The sequence below is a fragment of the Oryctolagus cuniculus genome, chromosome 1 (assembly GCF_051225735.1).
Source record: "Oryctolagus cuniculus isolate XC-2025 breed Fujian yellow rabbit chromosome 1, ASM5122573v1, whole genome shotgun sequence".
Taxonomy (NCBI): Eukaryota; Metazoa; Chordata; class Mammalia; order Lagomorpha; family Leporidae; genus Oryctolagus; species Oryctolagus cuniculus.
In genome coordinates, this window is record NC_142867.1 from 81,373,841 (window position 1) to 81,396,188 (window position 22,348).

Here is a 22,348-nt window from a genome sequence, read left to right on the forward strand (position 1 = left end):
TTGTATGTCCAGAAAATGTGTGTACACTGGCGCTTGTTCTCACATCCCAAATCTGTGCAGTCGAATCTCGACTACAGATTACCAGCACATCGATTGTTGTGTACAAATCCAAGCCCTACACTGTGCTCAGATGTCCATGATAATGCCTTAGAACCTTATAACTTTATTTTACACTGAGGGCTGAGAGTGCCAGGCTTTTGCACAAGCTGACACTGGCAGGACGTTAGAGGGCAGGAGGATGGCAGAAGTCTCTGTGCCTCTCCTCTGCCTTAGAGGAACCACCTCTACCCCGCTGCCACCCTCCTTGCAGAACTCTGGTCCTGTTGTAGTTTATATCACAAACCTCCTTCACCTATAGTTAGGGTGGTCTCGGCTCTTTCAGATGTTACTTTCTGGGTTGTTTCACTGTCTCATGTTTGGTTTTTCAGGTCTTCCTTCACTCCCGTATCAAATACCTGGCAGGAAACGCCCCTATGGGAGCTCTCTGTCTCTCTCAGTCTATAGAAAGAAAGAAAGAAAGAAACAGGGTTAGCTACAATTTGAAGATTTTAAAAATTCATGGGTACTACATTCTACCACTTGTCTTCACCAATCATCATCCAATTCTATGGACACTTTCTTCATCTTTTCTACAATTTTAGGTGTCTGGGAAGAATTCAGAGAGGAAAACCAAGCTTTTTCCTAAGGACATTTGTCAATAATGGCGACAATAAGACAAATAAAATAATTTTGGAGGTATACCTATAATAATCATAGGACTTGGTAATAGACTTTTTTTTTTGACAGAGTTAGACAGCGAGAGAGAGAGAGAGAGACAGAGAGAAAGGTCTTCCTTTTGTTGGTTCACCCCCCCTCGCCAAATGACCGCCATAGCTGGTGCACTGTGCCAATCTGAAGCCAGGAGCCAGGTGCTTCCTCCTGGCCTCCCACACAGGTGCAGGGCCCAAGCACCTGGGCCATCCTCCACTGCCTGCCCGGGCCACAGCAGAAAGCTGCACTGGATGAGGAGCAACTGGAACAGAATCCGGTGCCCCAACCAGGACAAGAACCTGGAGTGCTGACGCAGCAGGCAGAGGATTAGCCTAGCAAGCCGTAGCACCAGCCTGACTTCTTAAACCATTAATACAATCTTGATGTGAATGGAAGGGGAGAGGGAGCGGGAGAGAGGAGGTTTGTAGGTGGGAGCGAAGTTATGGGGGGGAAAAAGCCATTGTAATCCATAAGCTGTACTTTGGAAATTTATATTCATTAAATAAAAGTTTAAAAAATGTTAAATACCAGATAGCAATATGAGTCACATATCTAATATTAAATTTTCTAGTGAACACAAAAAAATAAACCAAATAAAATTAACATTAATGATATTATTAAATTTCTTATACACTAAACATTTTAAATAGCTCTTGTTATAAATATTACTAATGTATTTTACATATTTATATGCTAATTTTGTGTGCAATGCACATTTTACACCTCAACCATCCCTGGCAATACACATTCTCTTTTAGTCACTTGTTGATTCAAGTTCTTTTGCTGGTTCTTCTCTGTTTCTCTGAACTGTTTTGAAACATGCCTGCTCAGATGTGCAAATCACTGAAGAATCGGCATACAGTGTAAAGTATGGTGCAGATTACAGAGTGGCACACTCTACCCAGGGATAGGGAATTTTCTTTCTGGCTGTTTATAACATCATTTGTGGCATCTTCTCTGCATTTATAAAAATGCATCTGCATATATTAACTGTCATCGGAGGCTCTGACTAATAGAACCGAGAACAAGATAATTCTTGTGAAAGCTGTTGGTGTTGTTTATTGGCGTTCAGTAATGAGTTCCATTGTCTCATTTAGGCGAGGAAGAGGTCCTGGGACATAGTGTTTGCTTACAAACAGTGGGGTGACATGCAGGGGAAATGTACACTGTGCTGTAGAGATGAGGGACACCAGTTCGAATATGTACCTTTGATTTCTAAAACAACCTGAATCACAGTGGAAAAATGTTTCATTCTCTTCTAGTTTTGTATCTCTCCTATATAACAGAGGAACATTTCTCAAACCCTGCACTAAAAGTTTTGTTCTTTGGGGGCTGGGAGATAGGATTAGGGTGGGGCATGTGTGAGTTCTCTGGGCTTCCTGGCTTATTGTGTGACTCCTCACCTGTATGTGATCTGCCAATCATCACTCCTCAGGCACCAGACAAATGAGCCACTCTAATTCTCCTAATCCTTTCATCTGTAGGTTCATGGAACTGAAATTACAAAATATATGGCATTTTCTATTTTTCTTTTCTTTTTTTTTTCAAAAGGGATCACATATTTATTACTGAACCAGCCCACTGGTCACAGCCCTAATCAAACATGTCCAGCTGTCCAGATGATGATGACATCTTCAGCTTGATGTGGTGATAGTGACGTTGTGACATTGAGACAGAAGAAATGAGCACGCCATTCAAGTGCAATTCCTTATAGACCCAGTTTGGTTCTTCTCCAATGTCTCCTCTTGGAGTTATACCTGATTTTATTACCAGTTTTCATCCGAATCCATTGCGGAATGGGGCGGTTTTGTTTTTGTTTTTGGCCAGGAACCTCTTGATTCTGAAGGTCTTGTGAGAAGACATGGCGAGGAAGAATCAGGGACACCCACCACAATGGCGGAGGAAAGGAGAAAGGCATTTTCTATTTTTCTTTCACATAACTGTGTTCCCCAGGTTCATCATTATTATCAGCAATAATATTAACATTCATTGAATTTTAAACAAATTATAGCTGACAAAAGACAATTCATGGAATGTTCCTTTTATTGAAACAACATAACTAAGTAGCCTTTTTTTGTGAACCTATTTTTGTAAGAGTTTATTACTTGAGAGTTGGAATTACAGACAGAAGGAGAGCCAGAGAAAAGGGTCTTAGATCTGCTGCTTCACTCCTGAAATGGCTGCAATGACCAGAGCTGAGTCCATTATGAACCCAGGAGTTTCTTCCAGCTCTCCCAGCTGGGTGCAGAGGTCCAAGCACTTGGGTCATCTTCTTCTTCTTCTTTTTTTTTTTTTGGACAGGCAGAGTGGACAGTAAGAGAGAGAGACAGAGAGAAAGGTTTTCCTTTGCCGTTGGATCACCCTGCAATGGCTGTTTTGGCGGCACGCTGCAGCCGGCGCACCGCGCTGATCCGATGGCAGGAGCCAGGTGCTTCTCCTGGTCTCACATGGGGTGCAGGGCCCAAGCACTTGGGCCATCCTCCACTGCACTCCCTGGCCACAGCAGAGAGCTGGCCTGGAAGAGGGGCAACCGGGACTAGAACCCGGTGTGCTGGCGCCGCAAGGCCGAGGATTAGCCTAGTGAGCCGTGGCTGCCGGCCACTTGCGTATCTTCTACTTCTTTCCCGGCACAATGCAAAATCCTGATCCAAGGAGGAGCAGCTGCACCACAAACTGGCAAACATATGGCAGCACTGCAAGAGGAAGCTTAGCCTACATTGCCACAGCACCGGCTGGGCCTGTCTTCTTTTGAAACTTCTATGAGATATACGTGCCTTATTACAACTGTTTTGAAACAGTGGTTAATTCCCTTTTCCAGATAATCAAAACACTTAAAGAAATAAAACAGCAATCAGGTAAAATCATCCCAGCAGGTTTTACTACTATTAATTCTGAGAATCATATCTCCAGGTATACTTCAATTGGTATTTATTGATATGGCCAATCCTATATATAACTTCAACATATTAAAGTTTTAATTTGAAAGTTATCACTAAAGTTATAACTTCAACACAATTAAATTCTGCATCATGTATCAATTTGTGAATGTAAAAATGTACTTCAACATTCTATTAATTTAGGCTTTTATGCATAATATCCCCTTGATGAGTACATTCAGAAAATATCTATCAGAATTTCAAAAAGTATCCCAGCAGGTTTTACTGCTATTAATTCCAAGAATTATATTTCCAGGTATTCTTCCTTTGATACTTATTGATATGTCTAACCCTATACATTACTGCCTTGTATTGATTTGTGAGTGTAAACATGTCACTCACCCATCTATTAATTTAGGCTTTTATACACACTATCTCAATGGGTTTATTCAGAGAATATCTATCTGGATTTCTAAAATTAACAAATATTGCCGGTTTCATTTCAGCTGCTCCCTTCCCATCCAGCTCTCTGCTATGGCCTGGGCAAGCAGTAGAAGATGGCAGAGTGAAGGAGAGAGGGAGAGAAAGAGATCTTCCACTAGCTGTTTCACTCTCCAAACTGCCAGACAGCTTGGGCTGGGTCAGGCTGACCCAGAAGTTTCATCAGGGAATCCCATTTGGATGCAGGTGTCCAAATGTTTGGACCATCTTCAACAGCTTTCTCAGTTGCATTAGCAGGAATCTGAAGTGGAGCAGCAAGGATTGCACAGGCACTTCCATATGTGATCAACCCTCAGTTTAAGTTGTGATAATCTCTGTCATTCCAAGCACATTCCATTTTTTAAAAAAATTTTTTTTAACTTATTTGAGGAGAAAGAGAGAGGCAGAAAGAAAGGCCTTCCATAGTTATACAAACTATCTCGATGGGTGTAGTCAGAGAATATCTATCTGGAATTCAAAAATTTACAACTGTCACCTCCCAAATAATTATTCATTTCAATCAAGAGAACTTTTGTGTAATTTGAGATTGATCCAATTGCTTTTAACTAAATCACCTGAGAAGGTGTTCACCCAAAGAATGATGGGAAATAGTGCCCCTCCCCCTAGTCCTCTCTGCTACAGTAACCCCATCAGGGCCGGGCTTGCTCCTCTTGTATAAAAGTCTCACCCAGTCAAGGTGTATCTTGTTCTGAGGCTTGGTGTTGGCTGGGCTGTGGAGACCTTCTGATCCTCCAGAGCCCAGGGAACTCAGAGCCACCTACCTGACCCAGGATCCAATCCAAGAAGTTGCAGAGGACCAATTCCAATCGTCAGGTGAGTACTGGGTCCAAAGAAATGAATTCAAGTTTTTTACCTTAAACCTTGAAAACAGAGGAATTTTCATTTTATGACTTGGCAATAAGCAGTCTTCTGTTGCTTTCAGGCATATGTTCATGTGTCTAAGAAATATATATAAGTCATCTAGGGGGTGAACCAATGGAAGGAAAACCTTTCTCTCTTTCTCTCTCTCACTAACGCTGCCTATCAAAAAAATAGAAATATGTATAAAAATTTTTGACTATTATACTTTTGTATCTTATAAATTAATATATTTTCTGTTATTTTTCTGATGCCATATGCATCAAATGCTGAAGTTCTGGCAAGGTTGCCATAGAAAATCTTGTGGAATCTGTAAAATGATTTCTCTACAGAAATTTTACAGTGCAGCCAGGTTGTCTAATGATGGTTTAATCTAAGCTAGGAAGGAGCCAGAGCTTATTCCAGGTCTCCAGTGAAAGGCACAGGGCCAAGCTCTTGAGCCATTTGCCAATGCTTTCTCAGGCATGAAAGTGGGGAGCTGGATTGGAAGTGGAGCAGCTTGGATTACACCACAGCTCCCACATGGAATGCCAGCATTGTGAGCTGTGGCCTAACCCTTAGGCCAGCCCCTAAGTTAACCATTCAAGAAAACATCTGAGACCATGGAACAAGGTCTTGGGGCCACTTTGGGAAAAAAAAAAAAAAAACATAATGGCAGATATTCACAGTGTTGGAACAACCCAGAGAGCAGCATCTGAAAGAGTGTAACTATGGGTGAAGGAGGTTTGTGGTGTAAACTACAACAGGACCAGAGTCCTGCAAGGAGGGTGGCAGCAGGGAGGAGGTGTTTCCTCTAAGGCAGAGGAGAGCCACAGGGACTTCTGCCATCCTCCCACCCTCTAACGTCTGCCAGTGTCAGCTTGTGCAAAAGCCTGGCACTCTCAGCCCTCAGTGAAAATTTCTTGGAACAATTTACATCTGGTCAACTTCCCCACATCTCCCAAACCCAGTCTACAGTTTGCTTGTCTCTTAGCCCCTGGGTACTATTTTCTGAACCTTGTAAATCCAATGAATCACTTTTCCACCTTCCCTGTAACCTCATGATGCAAATCCAATTAGTTCTGAAGACAGAAGCTCTCTCATTGAGTGGATTTGGTGGGTGGGTCTGGTGAAATCCTGTCAAAGGGGACACACCCAGAGGAGTTGAGATCAGAAGAGAGAATCCTGAACTGGAAACAGCTGTGCATAGAACTGAAACGACCAATCACATCTGCACTTCCAAAGGTGAGACTACTCATCACACACACTTTGAGTATAGAATTTAGAGGACAGGCCTTCATGTTCAGTTTCTTTTACAAATATACTTGAAGTTTAATGATCAGATTACAGATGTTTTATCAAAGCAAATGTGTCTTTTCTACTAATTTTTTTTTAAGATTTTATTTATTTATTTGGGAGGTAGAGTTAGTGAGAGAGAGAGAGGCAGAGAGGGAGAGAGAGAGAAGTCTTCCCTCCAACGGTTCACTCCCCACTTGGCCACAACAGCCAGAACTGCACTGATTTAAAACCAGGAGGCAGGAGCTTCATCCCAGTCTCCCACGTGGGTGCAGTTGCCCAAGCACTTGAACCATCTTCTACTTGATTTAAAGGACAATTGGCCAGTTGTTGCCCATTGCTGTGGTTGACTGTTCACCTTTTCAGAATGTGACCATCCCTCTGATGACATGAACTAACTCTGGGAAAATGATATTTTCTCAAACTGGAAATGATTTGCGTAGCTTACTACTTGAAGAAAATGTTCAGGTTGAGGTTGAAAAGGAAACTCACCTGCTTATTGTTTTAGAAGCTGAGCATTCAACTTAACACTGATTAAATCAAATAATCTTCAATTAAGCCTGGTCTCATAACTGATTTCAGAAAAGTACCTCTGAGTTGCAAGGCAGAGAGGATAGATCCATAGTATGGAGTTCCACTGTTTTTGTGTGTGTTAAAGCCGAGCAGTCCTGGAGGAAATGAATAGCGTAGGAGCTCAGAGAAGAGAGAGAGAGGAAGAGGATGAGGAGGAGGGGAGATGCAGAAAGAAATACTGATCTTGTGTTGCTTCTAGGCCAATAAGAAAATGAAAACAAACCTTGGAATCATCTCATCTTTTACCATCACCTTAAATTTCTCCAAATAAATTTGTTACGTACTGTTTATTATGTAGTTGAAGGGTTTATTTATTTATTTATTTGAAAGAGAAATTCTTAGAGGTAGAGACAGAGAGAGAGACAGGTCTTTGATTCTCTAGATCACTCTCCAAATGTTCCCAAAGGCCAGCACTGACCCAATCAGAAGCCAGGAGCCAGGATCTTCTTCTGGGACTCCCCATGGGTATGCTCAGTGGCCCAAGGACATTGGTCATCCTCTGCTAGCTTCTCAGGCACATCAGCAGGGAGCTGTTCAGAAGTAGAGCAGCCAGGACTCAAACTGCCACCCACATAGGATGTGGGCCCTGCAGCTCAGGGTTTTAATCTGTTGCGCTACAGCACCGACCCAGGTTACTTCCCTTAAACAACCATATTACATGTATTACTTTCTTATTTCTGTTAGATTGTAGACCCAGCATGTTTATACTCATGATGTATAGGTTTGTATGCAGGCAAGTAGGGGAAGAAAACGGTACACAGTGCATGCTTTCTCTCTTCAGGGAAGACCACTTTATTTCTCTCTGTTTTTAAAGGATCTTCATCGAGACATGGATCCAGCCACGTTGCAAGTCTTCCAGCAGGAACTCACATGCCCAATTTGCATGAACTTCTTCCTAGACCCAGTTAGGATAGACTGTGGACACAACTTTTGTAGATCCTGCCTTTCTCTGAGCTGGGAGGAAGCCGAGACTCCCATGTGCTGCCCAATGTGTAAGGAGATGTCAGAGAAGACAAACTTCAAAACCAATGTCGTGCTCAAGAAGCTGGCTTCTGCTGCCAGAAAGTACCAATTGAACCAGGTCACCAGGTTGCAGGAGCAGGTCCCTGGTGAGCAGACAGAAGCAGCAGGGCTCCTCACAGAGGTGGACAAGAGCCTGCACTACCAGCCTCTCTCTGGATGCCCACAGCCAGAGATACATGACCACACCATGATGGAATGTGCTGCTGAGGAGTCCCGGGTGAGTAATGCCTCCAGAGCCATGTGGATTCTCTGGGATCCTGAACTAGAGAGAAAGGTGGGGATTTGTGGAAATGGAGTGGAAGTGGGTGAGAATGGAGACTGTGATGGTAGTGATTTTTCCCTGTGAATCCCAAGATGTAAATGTGTCCTTCCATGTTGTTACTCAATGGACTCCATATTCACAATTGGGTTGAGTTGTCATGAGGGGGAGCCAGCTTAGAAGCACTGTCCATGCATGGCCAGTTGGTAAGGTGCAGTGCAAGTGGTCATCAGCAGAAACTTGGGCTTGTGCTGCAACTGTGACTGCTTCACAGCCAAGTAACATAAACACCGTTTCTAAGGAAGCCAATTTTATTGACTTTATTCAAATTTTCTATTGTAAGTTTCATCTTTTATTTTTAAGATTTACTTATTTCAAAGGTAGTTTTATATGCAAACACAGAAAGCAAAAGAGAGAAAGAGAGAGAGAGAGAGAGAGAGAGAGAGAGAGAGAGAGAGAGATGTGCCATACATTTTGTGGTTTCCACCACAAATGGTCACATGACCAGGGCTGGGCCAGGCTGTAGCTGGGAGTCAGGATATTCTTTTGGAACTTTCCTGTGGGTGTCAAAGGCCAAAGCACTTGGGACATCTTCCGTTGCTTTCACAGACCATCAGAAGGGAGATGGAGCAGAGGTGGGGGGGGCAGGACATGAACTGCAGCCCACATGGCATACTGGTTTAGCAGGAGGCCAATGAACTCATTACACTGCAATGTCATCCTTGTAATTTTCTACCACACTCTGTATCCCAAATCTAAGACTCAAATTAGGTCAACTTGTGAAAATATGACCACTCCACTTTAGTCACAATCACTTACATCAGAAAAAGAAGTCAGAATACAACAATTAGTAGTCTCAATACTATTCTCTCAACCACCACCATTTCTAATAAGTAAGGAGGTAAAATATACAAGCATATATTCCATGTTGCTAAATCTTATCATTATTCTGCAGGAAAAGCTTTTAAAGGAAATGAATACTTTATGGGAACTGATCCAGGAATTGAAAAACAATGTGACAGAGGAAATTAAAAAGACTCATTCATTCAAGGTAAGAATGAAAAAGATGTTCTTCAATTACTATAATGCTTACAATCACTATACTGCTTTGGCAAATTCTGTTTACCATGAAGAGTTTGTGATTTCCTCCCAGAAGCAGTGGTGGTTTCAAATGGTAACTCAGTGATCACAAATCCTGTGCCAGCCAAGACACCTAGTGAGAAGCATACCCTGGTGTATGGAAAACAGGTCATCCCAGATACTCCAAGTCCAACCCTGAAGGTTTACACAAACCTTTTCCAACAGGAAAGATAGCATTAAGTATGGCTATGAAGAAGCAGTGAAAAGTAGAATCGTATCAATTAAGAAAATGAAGTCATTAAAGAAAACTGTGTGACGTGGACTCTACCTAAATAGTTCTAATGATTTAGAAGAATCAGGCAAAGGAACAGAACAAACTTAAGTAGGCTTACATTACAGTCAAAAGAGTTGATGGGGTACAAATACTGAAGAAGCTTCCGAGAGGTGGTTGCGGGGGCGGGGGGGAGAATCACCTGAGATCATTTGGTGAATCTTGATTTAAACATAGAAAAAGACTAAGAACCTACAGGAGGCACGCACAGAAAAGACTTGCATATACTCAAGAGGTGTTTCATGGGTGAGGCAGAAAGTCTGCAAAGTACATTTTGAAATGTTTTATTTAGTTGAAAGATAGAGTGATGAGGTGAGGGGAGCATCCATGTACTTGTATATTCCCCAGCTTATAATGGCTGGACCAGGCTGAGAAGAGGAGGTTGAAACTTCATCAGGGCCTCCATTGTGGAAAGTAAGGGTCCAAACACTTGGGCCTTCATCTGCCTCCTTTCCAGGCATGTTAGAAAGCAGATGGATGAGAAGTGGAACAGCAGGGACTTGAAGAGGCACTCCTATGGGATGTCAGTGTCTCAGGCAACTCTGGAAATAATATTGGCCGTTTCCATTTTCTGTTCAGCATGAGATATGTAAACTTTTTACCTAATATCTCTGCAGGAATATGTGTCCTTAAGGGAGCTGATGATAAAAGCTCAGTACCAGAAGTTGCGTATATTTCTCCACGAGGAGGAGCAACTGCAGCTGCAGGCCCTGCACAGAGAAGCACAGGAGATTTCCCAACAGCTCAAGGGTAGTGAAATGAGAATGACCCAACAGAAACACCAGGTGATGAACACGTACAGAGAGCTGGCTGAGGTGTGTCACAAGCCTGACATGGAGTTACTCCAGGTGAGCAGGGAGAGTCCATGTTATGGGAAAGAAGTGCTTTTCTGGGCAAGGGCGTAAGAACCAAAAAATGATACCTGCACCTATCACTACTTTACGCTGCGTGATTCAGGTCTACTGCCCTGTATCTTTATTTTTGCCCGATCACTTGGTTCTGCATAATCTGATAATCTTTTGGGTGCTTTTCTTTGTCACAATTCAGATAAGATAAAAGTCCCTGCATTGTAAGCAGGAAAACTACTCTAGAGAAAATTATCCAGGAACTCAACGACCACACAAGGGTTACATCTTCGATTAATTCTCAATTTATTCTCCCCTCCAGGGGTGCTGATTGTCCAGAGGGTTATATAAGGCCTGTGATATCAATCGGTTTGGCCCTGCCTAGGCAACCCCAGAATATTCAATAAATCTGCAGGATATTTATTTTTAGGTGATAATTTGTTGTGTCCATGAATGATGTTGTAACTATCCAATTGCCTTTCACAGAAATAATATTCCCTACTCTTGCCTCCATCGTCACAAGGGTACAAAACAGAGAACAATTTTCTGATGACATTGAGGCCTTGCCTTTGCCTAAGAAAGCTTTGATAATCATTTGCAGTGAACTCCGATGTTCGGAGGTTTCCCTGCTTTGCAATAATGTTAGCAGCAGTCAGACCTCTCTCTGGAATGTGAGTGGGTGTGAGGCAACCTACAACCTAATCTTTTTACAGCTGCACATCTAAATCCTGAGTACCACCTTCTTAATTCACACAGAGGAAGTTCCTCATGGATCAGGACATAGTCTGTTATTAACAGACTCTGATCCCTCTTTACAGATCATAAGGAGAAAATATATTACTACAAATTAACAATGCAAGTATTTCATAGAGATCAGAGGAGAGAATTATCATAACTGAATGGTTTTTTTTTTTTTTGCAGGATATGCAGAGTGTATTAGAAAGGTAAGTTTACAATGAGAATCTGCAATGTGTAAGAAAGTTGTGTTCTTGCTGATGCAGCAGATGCTTCTGTTTTGCATGATTTCCTTTGATCTTCCTGACTATTTACCATGTTGTTGGATAAGGGATTCTGAGGTCTTCTACTCTTTGGTGCCAGATGAGGTGTGGGTGAACCAAAATATACAAAAAAAGATTTGACTTTCTGGGCTTTATTTCACCTTCTCTCTCCTCCCCTTCCTTTGAAACTATTCCAACCAACCCTTATGTACATATTATTCTGAGAAATCCCAGAGCAGGCCCCACCCTTGAAAGAGGGAAAGTGAAAAACACACAGGAAAGAGCAATTCCCACAGCAGGGAAGGAGGAGGGAGGATTCACTCCTGGGAGCAGCAGTGAGCAGGTCCTGCCCTCTGAGTCTGTCCCAGTTGCTGGCTGGATCAGGGGCATTAGCCACCTCAGCTCCCTCCAGACCATGGCTGCCAGTTTGGATTTCCATTCCCTTGCTTGGCAGAAAAGCTCACAGCCTCCTGGCTCAGTGCAGATCCTCCTGACTGTACTGTTGGGGATGTCTGTTGACTGAATTCCCATAGATTCTACCTAAAAGCCCTGCTCTCTGTAGCTACTCAGGATTTCTGTTTTACCTGAAGTCAAGTGAGGGATACAGGGGGCAGCCACTGTCATTTGAGAGGTTGAATAATGTCTGAGAAGAAAGAGGCAAATGGATGTGATGTGAAATTTAGAGAGAAGTACTAATTTTATTTCACCTAAGGTAGTGAATACATTTATTCTAATTAGATGATAATGGGAAAATTCCCAATGAAATATCTTGGATTTACAGCTGGTACTTTTGATTTGACCCTGCCATTGCCCTTTGACCTGGAGTGTCACTCGTGTGATTCTTTACAGAGCAGAGCTGGTGCAGATGCTCCGTCTCCAGGGGGTGAACCCAGAGCTGACATTGCGGAACATCACTGGACTCAGAGAGATGCTAAACAACTTCAGAGGTGAGCTCAGCCTCCATCCTTCCAGCCCTAATTTCCTTCTTCACGGCTTTTGTGCCTGAGCCATTTCCTATTTTATTTCATTTTGTGTCCCTGAAAATGTTATAGGATTTTTTGAAACTGTGCCTTCTCTCTTTGTTTCATCACATTGCAATGATCGAAACTGAAATTTGTAATGAGCATGCTGATGTAAGCAAACTACAGGAAGAGTATCCAGGTCATTTGATTAAGAAGGGGTACAATGCTCACTTCTTAGAGCAGCAGTCAAAACTGTGTGTTTACTCCATTCACTGCAGGATTTTAGAGAGAAATAGAGAGAAAGGGAGCTCTTCCACCTGCTGCTTTACTCCCCAGAAGGCTGCAATGGCCATGGCTAGCACAGGCCAAAGCCAGGAGCCAGGAGCTTCTTCTGCTACTCCCACAAGGGTAGCAGAGGCTCAAATATTTGGGTCATCTGCTGCTGCTTCCCCAGGCCATTCTCAGGGAGCTGGATTGGAAGTGGAACAACTGGGACAGGAAGCAGCTACCATATGGGATGCCCGTGTCAGAGCCATCAGCCTTAACCACTATGCTGTAATACTGGCCAGATCTTAAAGTTTAAATTTGGCACTTGTGGTTTTTAATTTGTTCTATATGCCAAGTACATTTATGCTGCACTGCTAATATAGCTATTATCATTGATAAACTCAGAAGTACTTGACCAACCCAAGAAAGGAGAAATTCTCACAAGCAGAACCATTCCGGCTGGCACCACGGCTCACTTGGCTAATCCTCTGCCTGCGGCCCCAGCACCCCGGGTTCCAGTCCGGTTGGGACTCTGGATTCTGTCCTGATTGCTCCTCTTCCAGGCCAGCTTTCTGCTGTGGCCCGGGAAGGCAGTGGAGGATGGCCCAAGTGCTTGGGCCCTACACCCACATAGGAGACCTGAGGAAGCACCTGGTTCTTGGCTTCAGATTGACGGAGTGCACCAGCCACAGCGTACCACCCGTAGTGGCCATTTGATGGGTGAACCAATGGAAAGGAAGACCTTTCTCTCTGTTTCTCTCTCTCTCACTCTCTCTCACTGTCTAACTCTGCCTGAAAAAAAAGAGCAGAACCATTCCAATACTATCAATGATTCTGAAAACAATTAAATGATGAGAGATCTGTGAACACAGTGTAGTGATGTTAGGCCTGCAGTAGAGAGAGTTCAGGGACAGACGGTTGAAACCCAGATTGGGCTAAATCCACATTCTGAACAGATAAGCTGAAGTCAGAACATTCTTTAAATATACTACTTATTGGAGCATGAGTTTTATTTTGGAAATATTCAGATGTGTAGCTGATTTCCCATTTAAGATCTATCACATTTCAAAGTATTGTATTTACAAATGGAATTAAGTAAAACACTAAAGGATACTTTCCTAGCCAAGAAAGTAGAAGTTGCATAGTTGTCTCAATACATGCTATCGAGTGGTAGGCATTTGGCTCAGCAGTAAAGTGTCTTGGGCATCCTTACCCCATAGCACAGTGCCTGGGAATCAGTCCCACCTCAGCTTCCATCCAGCTTCCTGCTAATGCACACCTTGGGGGGCAGCAGATGTTACCCCCAATGTCTGGATCCCTGCCATCCATGTGGGAGACCGTGTTTGGATGCTGGCTCCTGGCACAGGCCGGGTCCAGCCTTGGTCGTGGGTATATGGAGAGTGAGCGAGCAGATGTAACATTTCTCTGTCTCTGTGTCTCTATTCAAAGACATATAATTAAACATATATATTCAAAACTATTGAAATAATTAACACTCTAGATCAACCATAACCCTACTTCACACAGTGTGTGATATGTTTAAGCTCCTTTTCTTATTTTTCTCTGTTGTTTGATTATTTTTTTTTCCTGGAAATGCACTTGAACCTTTGATTTTCTCAGTTGAGTGAATCTCAATTCATTATGCTACCTTTCTTCTGTTAGTTTTCCTTGCAAAGTCGAGTGAAGTGAATCCACGGGCAGCAAAGTTTTGTCTTCAGGCCATGGAAACAACATTCATTGATCAGATTGTTCTCTTTCTACAGTGGATAATGGTCTGAGGAGGGAAGTGGCCCGCCGCTATGTAAGCTTCTCTGAAGATCTCAGAAGCACAATATTTGGAGAAGAACATCGCAGTGCTCCCAACCATTCCCAGAGAGCAGAGAGCTTTGCTGTGTGGGGTGCTCAGACCTTCACCTCTGGCCAACATTACTGGGAGGTGGATGTGTCATCCTCTTCCAACTGGATTTTGGGAGTCTGTTATGATTCCAGCACAAGTGATACCAGCAACATTATTCATTTTGAAGAAGCATTTCTCCTGGCCTCCCTGAAGAGTAACAACCATTACATCCTCTACACCAGTGTTCCACCCTTAACTCACTATGTGAAGAGGCCCCTGAGTATGGTTGGGGTGTTTCTGGATTGTGACCATGGGACAGTGGGTTTCTATGATGTTGACAAAGGTTCCCTCATACATTGTAACGTTCCAACCCAGTTTACTTCTCCTCTGAATCCCTTTTTTTGGCTTGGCCCCCCATGAAATGTCAGGTTTGATGATGATTCTTTGTGAACTCCCATATGGAGGAGCTCGCCACCCTGGGATATTTTTATGTGAGACAGCAGGATTGTTTTGGAGCACGTTGTAACTTCATGAGCACAGTGTCATCATAATTAGAGCTTGGTTAGAAACCACACAGCATACAACTGCAATGAATATATGAACGTTTTCTATTAAAATTTATTTTAGTAAAGAACTTTGAAACTTTCACAGTTATCTGACCCCAGTACTGTTTCATCATCCTGTAAAGAAATTCAATGTCTATTAGTGTACACTCCCCGTGGGCATACCTCTTAACTCCAACACCTGAAAAATCCTTTTCTACTTTTACATTTGTGGGGTTGTATATTCTAAGCATGGTATGCTAATAAAATGATAAAATATGTGGCTGTGGCATCTTCTTTCCCATTTAGCTGAATGCCACCAAGGCACATCATCAGGCAAACAGCCTTTCATTCCCATAGTTGACTATGTCTTGGGTAGTGGAGTGAAGTCTCTTCTCTCACTTTACTAAATAAAATGAAGTTTGCAAAGGTCTTTCTTCAAATCTGGCCTTTTGGGGTAGATGCAAATGCCTGACAACCAATCACTTCATCAAGTCCTGGTCATTCATTACATTTCAGCTCAATTTTTTTCAGGAAGCCCTTCACGACTGCAGAGATCACACACTCTAAGCATAACATCCAACATCACCAATAACATCCAACATAAATTCAACAAACTGGTAGTTAATGATAACTGCTCAGTACAAATTCCAAATTTTCCAAATGGAAAATCTTTCCTGGTGCTGTATTGCTATTACCCAGAGCACTGTTTAGGACATATCAGACAAAGCAAATGTAGTCAATGAGTGGACTAAAAAACAAATAAGAGATTAGTATTGGGGCCGGTGCCATGGCTCACTTGGTTAAACCTCTGCCACCAGTGCTGGTTCTGTCCCTGTTGTTCCTCGCTCCTCTTCCAGTCCAGCTCTCTGCTGTGGCCCAGGAGGGCAGTGGAGGATGACCCAAGTGCTTGGGACCAGGAGGAAGCACCTGGCTCCTGGCTTCAGTTCAGTGCATCGTCAACCCTAGCGACCACTGGGGGAGTGAACCAATGGAAGGGAATACTTTGTCTCTGTCTCTCTCTCTCACTGTCTACAACTCTACCTGCCCCTCACCCCCCCAAAAAAAAAGAGAGAGAGAGAGAGTTAGTATTAACAAAGTTATTCTAACATCAAGAACATTCATGTTTGGCTCAGTGGTTTCAGATCCACTTGGAATGGCCACAACTCTTTTTGGAGCACTTGGGGACATGTCCTGCTCCTCTGCATATTCTAGCTTCATGGTAACAATGGGCACTATGGGCAACAAGAGGTGATGGCTCAAGTACTTGGTTTCTCCCACCCTCATGCAAGACCCAGAAATACATTTCTGGATCCTAGCTTTGTCCTTGCCCAATCCTAGCTATTTTGGGTAGTGAATTGGCAGGTGGAAACTCTGTAGGCTTAATATTAGGTAATTGGCTAACTCAAGTCACTACTAATTCAACTAACTGTGATGGTCAATCCTGTCTCAAATGTCCAAAATCTACAATATTTCTGGGTGAATCTCTCAATGTGTCAGAAGATGAAACTAGTTTTATCTTTCCCCAAGACCACAAACTCTTTGTTTTAGAAATAAAAGCACCGTGAGAAGTGTGTGCGTGTGTGTGGGGGGGGGGGCAGTTTGTTGAAAATACAAAGCAGCAATCATACCAAAAGTGAGTTTCTGCTTTATACTCCCAGCCAGAACACAAGACGACAGGATTTCCTCATCAATGCCAAGCTCAGAATAAATAAATACACACACACAAACAAAAAAGAACCACCATGGAGACAGCATCACATTACAGACTCTTTCTCTTGATAATTTCTGGTTTCCAGCTGACCAGATAGGTTGTTCTTCTTCTGTTTTAAAAGAGATTCATTTTATTATTTATTTGAAAGTCAGAGTTACACAGAGAGTGGAGAGGCAGAGAGAAGGAGATTTCCATCAACTGCTTCACTTCCTAATTGGCCGCCACGGTCAGAGCTCCCAAGCTAGGAGGCAGGAACTTCTTCCGGATCCCCCACACAGGGGACAGGGGTCCAAGCACTTGGGCAATCTTCACTGCTTTCCCAAGCCATAGCAGAGTGTTGCATCAGAAGCGGAGCAGTCGGGACTCGAACTAGCGCTCATATGGGATGCTGGCACTGTAGGCGGCAGTTTTACCTGCTTCCCCCAGTGCCAGCCCCTTGATGAATTGCTTCTCTCACTGTGTCATCCTTTCTGTGCATGTGAATGGTTTTATCAGCTGAAGCTGTTAGTAATTAACTTTCAGATTGATCAAAAGCACAAACGAATATTCCAGATTCACTGTCCAATGACCCAGGCTGCACCCCTGCGTGGACTCTGAAAATTGGAGCCAGTTCTCCAGTCCCAAAGGTGCATAGTGCCCTTGTCAGCTCCACATACAAGTACTCCATCAGAATTTGCAGTCAATGTGTTAATAATAGCTTTATGTCCAGACACAATTTGAATGAAGCATCCATCAGGGAATTTCCACTGTTTGATGTTCTGTGGCGAACCAGAGCAAATGTGTAATGTCTTGGATGTAACACTCCAGCTGTCACTGATCCTTTATGATTTGTTAATGGCACTCTCATCTTCCCAGCCACCAGATCCCATAATCGTATTGTAGTGTCATGGCTTCCTGTAATAATTTGTGGTTCTGCAGCTTGACACTTCACTGTAGCAACTGCATTTGTATGTCCAGAAAATGTGTGTACACTGGCGCTTGTTCTCACATCCCAAATCTGTGCAGTTGAGTCTCGACTACAGATTACCAGCACATCGATTGTTGTGTACAAATCCAAGCCCTACACTGTGCTCAGATGTCCATGATAATGCCTTAGAACCGTATAACTTTATTTTACACTGAGGGCTGAGAGTGCCATGCTTTTGCATAAGCTGACACTGGCAGGACGTTAGAGGGCAGGAGGATGGCAGAAGTCTCTGTGCCTCTCCTCTGCCTTAGAGGAACCACCTCTTCCCCGCTGCCACCCTCCTTGCAGAACTCTAGTCCTGTTGTAGTTTATATCACAAACCTCCTTCACCTATAGTTAGGGTGGTCTCGGCTCTTTCAGATGTTACTTTCTGGGTTGTTTCACTGTCTCATGTTTGGTTTTTCAGGTCTTCCTTCACTCCCGTATCAAATACCTGGCAGGAAACGCCCCTATGGGAGCTCTCTGTCTCTCTCAGTCTATAGAAAGAAAGAAAGAAAGAAACAGGGTTAGCTACAATTTGAAGATTTTAAAAATTCATGGGTACTACATTCTACCACTTGTCTTCACCAATCATCATCCAATTCTATGGACACTTTCTTCATCTTTTCTACAATTTTAGGTGTCTGGGAAGAATTCAGAGAGGAAAACCAAGCTTTTTCCTAAGGACATTTGTCAATAATGGCGACAATAAGACAAATAAAATAATTTTGGAGGTATACCTATAATAATCATAGGACTTGGTAATAGAGTTTTTTTTTTTTTTGACAGAGTTAGACAGCGAGAGAGAGAGAGAGAGACAGAGAGAAAGGTCTTCCTTTTGTTGGTTCAACCCCCCTCGCCAAATGACCGCCACAGCTGGTGCACTGTGCCAATCTGAAGCCAGGAGCCAGGTGCTTCCTCCTGGCCTCCCACACAGGTGCAGGGCCCAAGCACCTGGGCCATCCTCCACTGCCTGCCCGGGCCACAGCAGAAAGCTGCACTGGATGAGGAGCAACTGGAACAGAATCCGGTGCCCCAACCAGGACAAGAACCTGGAGTGCTGACGCAGCAGGCAGAGGATTAGCCTAGCAAGCCGCAGCACCAGCCTGACTTCTTAAACCATTAATACAATCTTGATGTGAATAGAAGGGGAGAGGGAGCGGGAGAGAGGAGGTTTGTAGGTGGGAGCGAAGTTATGGGGGGGAAAAAGCCATTGTAATCCATAAGCTGTACTTTGGAAATTTATATTCATTAAATAAAAGTTTAAAAAATGTTAAATACCAGATAGCAATATGAGTCACATATCTAATATTAAATTTTCTAGTGAACACAAAAAAATAAACCAAATAAAATTAACATTAATGATATTATTAAATTTCTTACACACTAAACATTTTAAATAGCTATTGTTATAAATATTACTAATGTATTTTACATATTTATATGCTAATTTTGTGTGCAATGTACATTTTACACCTCAACCATCCCTGGCAATACATATTCTCTTTTAGTCACTTGTTGACTCAAGTTCTTTTGCTCTTCTTCTCTGTTTCTCTGAACTGTTTTGAAACATGCCTGCTCAGATGTGCAAATCACTGAAGAATCGGCATACAGTGTAAAGTATGGTGCAGATTACAGAGTGGCACACTCTACCCAGGGATAGGGAATTTTCTTTCTGGCTGTTTATAACATCATTTGTGGCATCTTCTCTGCATTTATAAAAATGCATCTGCATATATTAACTGTCATCGGAGGCTCTGACTAATAGAACCGAGAACAAGATAATTCTTGTGAAAGCTGTTGGTGTTGTTTATTGGCGTTCAGTAATGAGTTCCATTGTCTCATTTAGGCGAGGAAGAGGTCCTGGGACATAGTGTTTGCTTACAAACAGTGGGGTGACATGCAGGGGAAATGTACACTGTGCTGTAGAGATGAGGGACACCAGTTCGAATATGTACCTTTGATTTCTAAAACAACCTGAATCACAGTGGAAAAATGTTTCATTCTCTTCTAGTTTTGTATCTCTCCTATATAACAGAGGAACATTTCTCAAACCCTGCACTAAAAGTTTTGTTCTTTGGGGGCTGGGAGATAGGATTAGGGTGGGGCATGTGTGAGTTCTCTGGGCTTCCTGGCTTATTGTGTGACTCCTCACCTGTATGTGATCTGCCAATCATCACTCCTCAGGCACCAGACAAATGAGCCACTCTAATTCTCCTAATCCTTTCATCTGTAGGTTCATGGAACTGAAATTACAAAATATATGGCATTTTCTATTTTTCTTTTCTTTTTTTTTCAAAAGGCATCACATATTTATTACTGAACCAGCCCACTGGTCACAGCCCTAATCAAACATGTCCAGCTGTCCAGATGATGGTGACATCTTCAGCTTGATGTGGTGATAGTGATGTTGTGACATTGAGACAGAAGAAATGAGCACGCCATTCAAGTGCAATTCCTTATAGACCCAGTTTGGTTCTTCTCCAATGTCTCCTCTTGGAGTTATACCTGATTTTATTACCAGTTTTCATCCGAATCCATTGCGGAATGGGGCGGTTTTGTTTTTGTTTTTGGCCAGGAACCTCTTGATTCTGAAGGTCTTGTGAGAAGACATGGCAAGGAAGAATCAGGGACACCCACCACGATGGCGGAGGAAAGGAGAAAGGCATTTTCTATTTTTCTTTCACATAACTGTGTTCCCCAGGTTCATCATTATTATCAGCAATAATATTAACATTCATTGAATTTTAAACAAATTATAGCTGACAAAAGACAATTCATGGAATGTTCCTTTTATTGAAACAACATAACTAAGTAGCCTTTTTTTGTGAACCTATTTTTGTAAGAGTTTATTACTTGAGAGTTGGAATTACAGACAGAAGGAGAGCCAGAGAAAAGGGTCTTAGATCTGCTGCTTCACTCCTGAAATGGCTGCAATGACCAGAGCTGAGTCCATTATGAACCCAGGAGTTTCTTCCAGCTCTCCCAGCTGGGTGCAGAGGTCCAAGCACTTGGGTCATCTTCTTCTTCTTCTTTTTTTTTTTTTGGACAGGCAGAGTGGACAGTAAGAGAGAGAGACAGAGAGAAAGGTTTTCCTTTGCCGTTGGATCACCCTGCAATGGCTGTTTTGGCGGCACGCTGCAGCCGGCGCACCGCGCTGATCCGATGGCAGGAGCCAGGTGCTTCTCCTGGTCTCACATGGGGTGCAGGGCCCAAGCACTTGGGCCATCCTCCACTGCACTCCCTGGCCACAGCAGAGAGCTGGCCTGGAAGAGGGGCAACCGGGACTAGAACCCGGTGTGCTGGCGCCGCAAGGCCGAGGATTAGCCTAGTGAGCCGTGGCTGCCGGCCACTTGCGTATCTTCTACTTCTTTCCCGGCACAATGCAAAATCCTGATCCAAGGAGGAGCAGCTGCACCACAAACTGGCAAACATATGGCAGCACTGCAAGAGGAAGCTTAGCCTACATTGCCACAGCACCGGCTGGGCCTGTCTTCTTTTGAAACTTCTATGAGATATACGTGCCTTATTACAACTGTTTTGAAACAGTGGTTAATTCCCTTTTCCAGATAATCAAAACACTTAAAGAAATAAAACAGCAATCAGGTAAAATCATCCCAGCAGGTTTTACTACTATTAATTCTGAGAATCATATCTCCAGGTATACTTCAATTGGTATTTATTGATATGGCCAATCCTATATATAACTTCAACATATTAAAGTTTTAATTTGAAAGTTATCACTAAAGTTATAACTTCAACACAATTAAATTCTGCATCATGTATCAATTTGTGAATGTAAAAATGTACTTCAACATTCTATTAATTTAGGCTTTTATGCATAATATCCCCTTGATGAGTACATTCAGAAAATATCTATCAGAATTTCAAAAAGTATCCCAGCAGGTTTTACTGCTATTAATTCCAAGAATTATATTTCCAGGTATTCTTCCTTTGATACTTATTGATATGTCTAACCCTATACATTACTGCCTTGTATTGATTTGTGAGTGTAAAAATGTAACTCACCCATCTATTAATTTAGGCTTTTATACACACTATCTCGATGGGTTTATTCAGAGAATATCTATCTGGATTTCTAAAATTAACAAATATTGCCGCTTTCAGTTCGGCTGCTCCCCTTCCCATCCAGCTCTCTGCTATGGCCTGGGCAAGCAGTAGAAGACGGCAGAGTGAAGGAGAGAGGGAGAGAAAGAGATCTTCCACTAGCTGTTTCACTCTCCAAACTGCCAGACAGTTTGGGCTGGGTGAGGCTGACCCAGAAGCTTCATCAGGGAATCCCATTTGGATGCAGGTGTCCAAATGTTTGGACCATCTTCAACAGCTTTCCCAGTTGCATTAGCAGGAATCTGAAGTGTAGCAGCAAGGATTGAACAGGCACTTCCATATGTGATCAACCTTCAGTTTAAGTTGTGATAATCTCTCTCATTCCAAGTACATTCCTTTTTTTTAAAAAAAAAAGTTTTTTAACTTATTTGAGAAGAGAAAGTGAGAGACAGTAAGAAAGCCTTTCATAGTTATACAAAATATCTTGATGGTTGTAGTCAGAGAATATCTATCTGGAATTCAAAAATTTACAAATATCACCTCCCAAATAATTATTCATTTCAATCAAGAGAACTTTTGTGTAATTTGAGATTGATCTGATTGCTTTTAACTAAATCACCTGGAAAGGAGTTCACCCAAAGAA

The 22,348-nt window shown here is 42.6% G+C and overlaps 1 protein-coding gene and 2 pseudogenes across 2 annotated transcripts; 1 reads left to right on the forward strand and 2 right to left on the reverse strand.

Annotated features, from left to right (window-relative positions):
- Window positions 1-2,267: 2,267 nt before the first annotated feature.
- On the reverse strand, window positions 2,268-2,661 carry LOC149128484 (large ribosomal subunit protein eL39 pseudogene; annotated as a pseudogene).
- Window positions 2,662-4,711: 2,050 nt separating this feature from the next.
- LOC138846063 (tripartite motif-containing protein 64-like) lies at window positions 4,712-15,223 on the forward strand. 2 transcript variants are annotated; one of them, XM_089311936.1, is made up of 8 exons: window positions 4,712-4,940; window positions 6,045-6,209; window positions 7,648-8,073; window positions 9,071-9,166; window positions 10,144-10,374; window positions 11,293-11,315; window positions 12,219-12,316; window positions 14,362-15,223. In XM_089311936.1, exons 3-8 carry the CDS (start codon window positions 7,663-7,665, stop codon window positions 14,853-14,855), a joined length of 1,353 nt encoding a protein of 450 aa, XP_089168062.1. In that variant the 5' UTR covers window positions 4,712-4,940; window positions 6,045-6,209; window positions 7,648-7,662; the 3' UTR covers window positions 14,856-15,223. The 2 variants fall into 2 exon arrangements, with proteins under 2 accessions (XP_089168062.1, XP_069916728.2); XM_070060627.2 differs by lacking the exon at window positions 6,045-6,209 and having other exon boundaries at window positions 4,715-4,940.
- Window positions 15,224-19,906: 4,683 nt separating this feature from the next.
- On the reverse strand, window positions 19,907-20,299 carry LOC149128485 (large ribosomal subunit protein eL39 pseudogene; annotated as a pseudogene).
- Between the last annotated feature and the right edge of the window lie 2,049 nt (window positions 20,300-22,348).

What these genes read in the sequence shown, in the direction of transcription:
- LOC138846063 (XM_089311936.1), top strand. Translation starts at nt 7,663, where the DNA reads ATGGATCCAGCCACGTTGCAAGTCTTCCAGCAGGAACTCACATGCCCA. An exon ending in GTGCTGCTGAGGAGTCCCGG is followed by an intron (nt 8,074 to 9,070) that starts GTGAGTAATGCC and finishes ATTATTCTGCAG; the next exon opens with GAAAAGCTTTTAAAGGAAAT. An exon ending in AAAAGACTCATTCATTCAAG is followed by an intron (nt 9,167 to 10,143) that starts GTAAGAATGAAA and finishes ATATCTCTGCAG; the next exon opens with GAATATGTGTCCTTAAGGGA.